We start from the raw sequence: 5,610 nt of genomic DNA, 5'->3' as shown, positions 1-5,610 counted from the left end.
GTCTTCCTGGTCGTCTTCTTCCTTCTGGTATCTCATCTCGAGCTATTTTTATCAACCGATTGCTGGGGCCTCGTGTCACATGTTCGTTCCATGCTCGTCATCTGGCTCTTATGAATTTTACAATGTCGGTCACCCCTGTCTGTGTTCATATCTCCTCGTTTCTTATGTGGTCTAGTCTAGGTTTATCGGCTATGATCCTAAGGGCATGCATTTTAGTAGTCCGCAGCAGTTGTTTCGTTTTCTTGTCTTTTGCACGAGCTTCTGCTCCATCAGTCGGTATCGGCCTTACAATTGTTTTGTAGATTAGTGTTTTATTTTCCATGTTCCACCCATTCTCGCAGGCACCCTGATATCCGTGCACCGTTTGCGCATCTCTCTCGCACCTCTGTTATTAAATTTCGATTGCTAAATACATCTACACCAAAATATTTAAATTGATCATCCCTCATAATACACGTCGTTGGTAGGCCCGAAACAGAATTGCACCGGGTAACCGGTTGACGAGTGTTAATCAGCTGATCTGCTTCCTTCGGAAAATTTGGTCGGTTAAACCCAACTAAACTGAACTGAAGCAACTCGTTAAAGCTCATTGGTACAAAAATACAACTTATTTTTAAATTATTGACATTTTGCGGAGTTTCTTAGACAAATCGAAATCATTTTCTTGTGATTTGACTGCTGTTGCTTGTGAACCAACAAATTGCCATCAAGTGATCAGAAAAGCAATGCTGAGTCTTCAACCTGTCGGAGAAAATAGAAAGAAATCGAATTATTTTGCCGACGTAATTTCGTCCATTTTCATGCTATGCTAAATGTGTTCGAACTTTGGCAGCGGGTACCCGTCCACCCGTTACCCGCTTTTTGCTGCAATTATATTCAAGTGGATAACTGATCGAGTAGTGCAGTAGATTTTAGTCCTTTCCGTAATCAAAAATGTCTATGCTGGTACCAAGTCTTGTAGAAGTAAAGTGCAACTCTGCTCTATTCGTTCCTTGTTACTTCTTCTGAAGGCGACGTAGACAACGCGTACTCAGAAATATAATTTCATGAAATTTTTCATTGCTTATAAATTAATAAATTAAACTAAATTAACTAAATAGACTAGGCAATAAACTACAGAAGATGACTAATAAAGAAGACCCTCAGGTCTAAAATACTAATCGGCTCAATTCGTTCTAATCCCACTTACATTGACTTCTGCTATTGTTTTTGCAATCACGACTGTAGATCGATCGCCAACTCAGCGGAGGCTTGAGCGGGAGCAAATCAATAATGAGCAAAATTGGAGAGCAAATTAGTGAAATGAGTTTCATTGTTTTTGCTTGCCTTTCTCATACTTACATATATGTAACTCGATATATAAATAAGCGCTGAGTGTAGCAGACGCGAACAGTTTTCCCCAAAGGCATTTCGTACTGCGATCGTGAAAATTCTTAATGTGGTGATAAGTAACGCAAAAAGTAGTAAAAGAAAATTTTAACAAAACAAGCAAAAGGGGGGAAAAACTAGCAAAATGTCCCGTTTCCACATGGTTGTGTTAGTACTTACTTTGTTAGTTGCTGGCACGCGAGCGAGCAAAGTTCTAGATGCAGTTCTCGATTTCCCCAGAAGCATCGCTAATTCGTTGCCCAAATCGCTGGATATACAAAATGTGGGCAAAATTGTGCAGAATACAGCGCAAGGCATTGGCAAAGCAGCAGCTAATTTGATACCCACGCCACAAGGTGTGTTTGAGACGAGCAAAAACCTATTGGCGGGCTATCCATTCGAGCTGATGTCTACAGCTATCAACAAGATTTGTAAGTATGCACATTTAATTAGTGGTGGTAACGAGTGCAGTGAAAGGTTGGATACTTGTATTTGATGGAAAATGAAGATCCTATAAATATAGTTTTTCGCTGCTCATTTATTTTACTGGATATTAATCGCGTGTCGTTTAGGCTCCTCTGCAATTGCATCTGATGCGATTACTCCGTTAGTAACGCCCGATAAGACGAAAATGAAGTTTCAGCTACGCACAGCCTGCAATAGCTACAGTTATCCGATATTGAAAGCGAATGAAATTTGTCAAAGTCCCGAATTCGATCCAAAAAAGAAAGTGGTAATATTAGCTTCCGGTTGGAAAAGTACAATCGAATCCTCGAATCCGATCAATGAGTTGGCCAAAGCTTACAATTGTCGTGGTGATGTGAATTTTGTGGTGAGTAAAAGTAGTAGGAAAATAACAAAAGGGGTAATTCATTGAATTTAGGAAAATAGTTACTTAATGAATGAAGTTTGTACTAATTAAGAGTGTTGTTTAAGAGTGTTGAGGAAATTAAAATTGAAATGAAAGGAGCAGTAGCATAAAATAGCTTAACGGATGAAAAATTCAGCTTACGCATGTAAATATTGTACGATATACCTTGCGTATATAAGGGTGATTAATTTGGAGGTATTGGATTTCAAATTGAAATAAAACAAGGAAATTCTAATTGATCGGGGAAACTTTATTATTTTTGTGTACAACCATTCATTAAATTTATTTTTTAAAGATAATCCCTTTCAAATGCTGGCCGCAACTGCGCCGTAATTCGGCCATTCGTAAACAACAATTTTGAATGACTCGTTGGATGACTTCGGTCGGTATCTCGTGAATAACTTTAGTAACGTTGGCTTCACTTGCCTCAATCGAAGCTGGTTTATCCACAAAGCACTTAAACTTTACATAGCCCCCATAGTAGTGATATCACACGATCTGGGAGGCCAATCCACTGGTCCGAGACGAGGGATAAATAACTCATCGAAACGACGACACAGTAAATCCAGTGTTTCATGGGCTGTATGGCAAGAAATGCCGTCGTCGTCTTGTTGGAACTAAATTGTGGTGATCACGCGCTTCAATTTCCGGCATTCGGCATCCGACACCAAAAAATCGTTTATCATGGCGCTATAGTGTTCGCCATTCACTGTTACATTGGCGCTAGCCTCGTCTTTGCAGAAATATGAGCCGATAATTCCGATACCTCTAGCCCATAGGCCATTCTAAACGATTGATTTCAATGGATGTAATGGTTGATTTCATGTCGGATCGAGTGTCGCAAATCATTCTGTCACTAAGCAGAAGGGACTGATGTCGAGCCACTTTGCGTGTGCGAAGCACATGGAAAATGTAGGCATCTCAGACAGTGTACTCTGCCCAGCGTGTGTAGAGGAGGATGGACGGCGAACCACTTCCTGTGCGTTTGCTCCGCCTTCTCGCGAATCAAGCTTGAGGTCTTTGGCACTGATGTGTTAAGAAGCGACCACCTTGACTCCTTGGCTCTTCGGAGGTCGGGTAGATTGAAAGAAAATTAAAAGGGAATCCGAGTGCAGTATAATGGCCTTAATGTTGTATGACTGCTGTACTTGCTAGTTGCCCCGACCAAAAAATAAAGTTAAAAATGGGCCTCATTGGTGAAAACCATAATTTCCTCTGAGTGCGTGATGATATTTTTCACAGAGCGTCGATTTTCCTAATATAATTGCACGATTTGTAAACGTTGTTGAGACTTAAGTCATTCCATGATGAAATGTCAATGAATACTGGAAAAAATTGTGTATTTAGTTTGAGAGTAGTCATGCGTGATCTGTGAAAAAACCCCTGTTAGAGAAAGTACCTCCACTTTGATCTCCCTTTATATATAATACTAAGAAAAATATATGAGTGCTTTTCTCGTTATATGGCTTTTACGTTTTATTTTTTTTTTTGTTTTATAATTTTCCGCTTTTTCAAATAACTAAAAAAATATTTAATTTAATTTTTGATATTTTTAATATTTATATTTATATTTCTTTTTTTATTTCCAATATTTTTTATCTTTCCCCCACACAGGCCGTCGATGTGGCCGATTCTGTGGACACTCTGTACTCTTGGTCGTCCCTTAACACCGATGCAATCGGCGCTTTTCTAGCTGAAGGTCTCGAGCTCTTAACCGCCGTTGTACCACTTCAGAATATTCACTTGATCGGTCATGGTCTAGGTGCGCATATTGTCGGCGCGGCAGGTCGCTACTACAGTTACAACACCGGCAAACTTGTGCCACGCATTACTGGTTTGGATCCAGCCAAGCCCTGTTTCAATGAAGGTTCTGCGCTCTCAGGTTTAATGCGCGGCGATGCCGAATTCATTGATGTAATTCACTCCAATCCGGGTGTGTTGGGTAAACGTGAACCTCTCGGTGATGTGGACTTCTATCCAGGTGGACTTGATCCTTTGCCAACTGGTTGCTTTGATGTTATTTGTGCGCATGCGCGTGCCTGGGAATATTATGCGGAAACTGTTTATCCAAATAATGAATGGAATTTTATGGCTCAGCGTTGCAACTCATTGACCGCAGTGCGTCAGCATAAATGTCCGCCTGCAGAGTATCCTATGGGATATGAAGTACCAAGAAATTTGAAGGGGAACTACTTTTTGGAAGTGAATGGACAGCAGCCGTTTGGTGTAAATGGCAATGCTAGGCAACTGGAGGTACATTCGAAGTGCGGACTGTGTGCGCAGAGGAATTTCTGATTGATTGCAAGACATATAGAATACAGTACTTACTCGTATGCACTTTTATGACTATATATCTATGTATTGATATGTAAATAAATGTGATGTTTGAAGGGAGTTTTATACTTAAACGCATGAGTTTCTTTATATTTTACATAGACAGTTGGTGATTTTGGTGTGTGAGGCACGTCCGAAGCAACCGAAAGTTTAAAAACGTCGAAATTGAGGCTCTGCTTAATAAAGACGCAGATTGCATGAAGAAGAAGAAGTAGCGTACGCCTTGGTGCTTGTCATTTTCAAAAACATTGAAATTATTTTAGTAGGAGTCATTAAGAAGCAAGAAAATAGGACAAAGTACGATTTAAGGGTCCAAAGATTTAAGAAAAGCTAAGCTCTTAGCCAGAAAATCATTGCTCTGAGGTCCGTTAATCGGTGTCTACATAAGCCCCAAACACAAGTATTCATAGTTCGAAGATTTGCTCTACACTCAAAGGCAGTATCATCTATTAAAAACTATTGAGACCAAGCGAAACTACAGCCCGGGCCGACTGCAGTTGCTGCACTCAAGTCGGATAATTGAAAAAAAAGTGACTGTCTACCGTGGCAAGTTACGGTCGAAAGATATTGCCGGACGATAACACTCAGCCATATGTTGCAAATAGTCAATACACTCAAATAGAAGGCCTTAAGCGCGGTATTCAGCACACATTTCAACAGTGTTGATTAATTCAGTACATACCAAGACCAGAAATACCAGGCTGATGGCCGCTTTTGTTCTTTCGAAGAAAATTTCAAATTGCCTAATTTAATGGACTAGTACTTAGTAGTAGTATTTATTGCAAATAAAAGTAAATTTTACAAAATTTGAAATTTACTTATTGTAGAGTAAGTTCGGTAAATATGGCCCATGTGTATAATATGGCCCACATCAATATTTTCTGAATTACAAGTTCAACAAGCAATGTGGCAACTTCATTGCATACATTTTTCGTCACAGCGCAGCTCAGTCTTGTTTGGTCAGTGTAGTGAAGAAGATGTGCGCTCTACAGAGGAATATATTTTTTTCGTGATAACTTAAGACTTTTTTGGTGAAT

General features: G+C 39.7%; 1 protein-coding gene across 1 annotated transcript; it reads left to right on the top strand.

Moving 5' to 3' along the window:
* Positions 1 to 1,405: 1,405 nt before the first annotated feature.
* On the top strand, positions 1,406 to 4,607 carry LOC129237671 (vitellogenin-3-like). The gene is made up of 3 exons (XM_054872547.1): positions 1,406 to 1,799; positions 1,941 to 2,200; positions 3,854 to 4,607. The coding sequence occupies exons 1-3, from the start codon at positions 1,514 to 1,516 to the stop codon at positions 4,532 to 4,534; spliced, it is 1,227 nt and encodes a 408-aa protein (XP_054728522.1). The 5' UTR covers positions 1,406 to 1,513; the 3' UTR covers positions 4,535 to 4,607.
* Positions 4,608 to 5,610: the final 1,003 nt, after the last annotated feature.

Source organism: Anastrepha obliqua, chromosome 2 (assembly GCF_027943255.1).
Source record: "Anastrepha obliqua isolate idAnaObli1 chromosome 2, idAnaObli1_1.0, whole genome shotgun sequence".
Classification (NCBI taxonomy): Eukaryota; Metazoa; Arthropoda; class Insecta; order Diptera; family Tephritidae; genus Anastrepha; species Anastrepha obliqua.
This window is presented reverse-complemented; position numbering and strand designations above follow the sequence as displayed.

What these genes read in the sequence shown, in the direction of transcription:
- LOC129237671 (XM_054872547.1), top strand. Translation starts at nt 1,514, where the DNA reads ATGTCCCGTTTCCACATGGTTGTGTTAGTACTTACTTTGTTAGTTGCT. An exon ending in TACAGCTATCAACAAGATTT is followed by an intron (nt 1,800 to 1,940) that starts GTAAGTATGCAC and finishes CGTGTCGTTTAG; the next exon opens with GCTCCTCTGCAATTGCATCT. An exon ending in GTGGTGATGTGAATTTTGTG is followed by an intron (nt 2,201 to 3,853) that starts GTGAGTAAAAGT and finishes TCCCCCACACAG; the next exon opens with GCCGTCGATGTGGCCGATTC.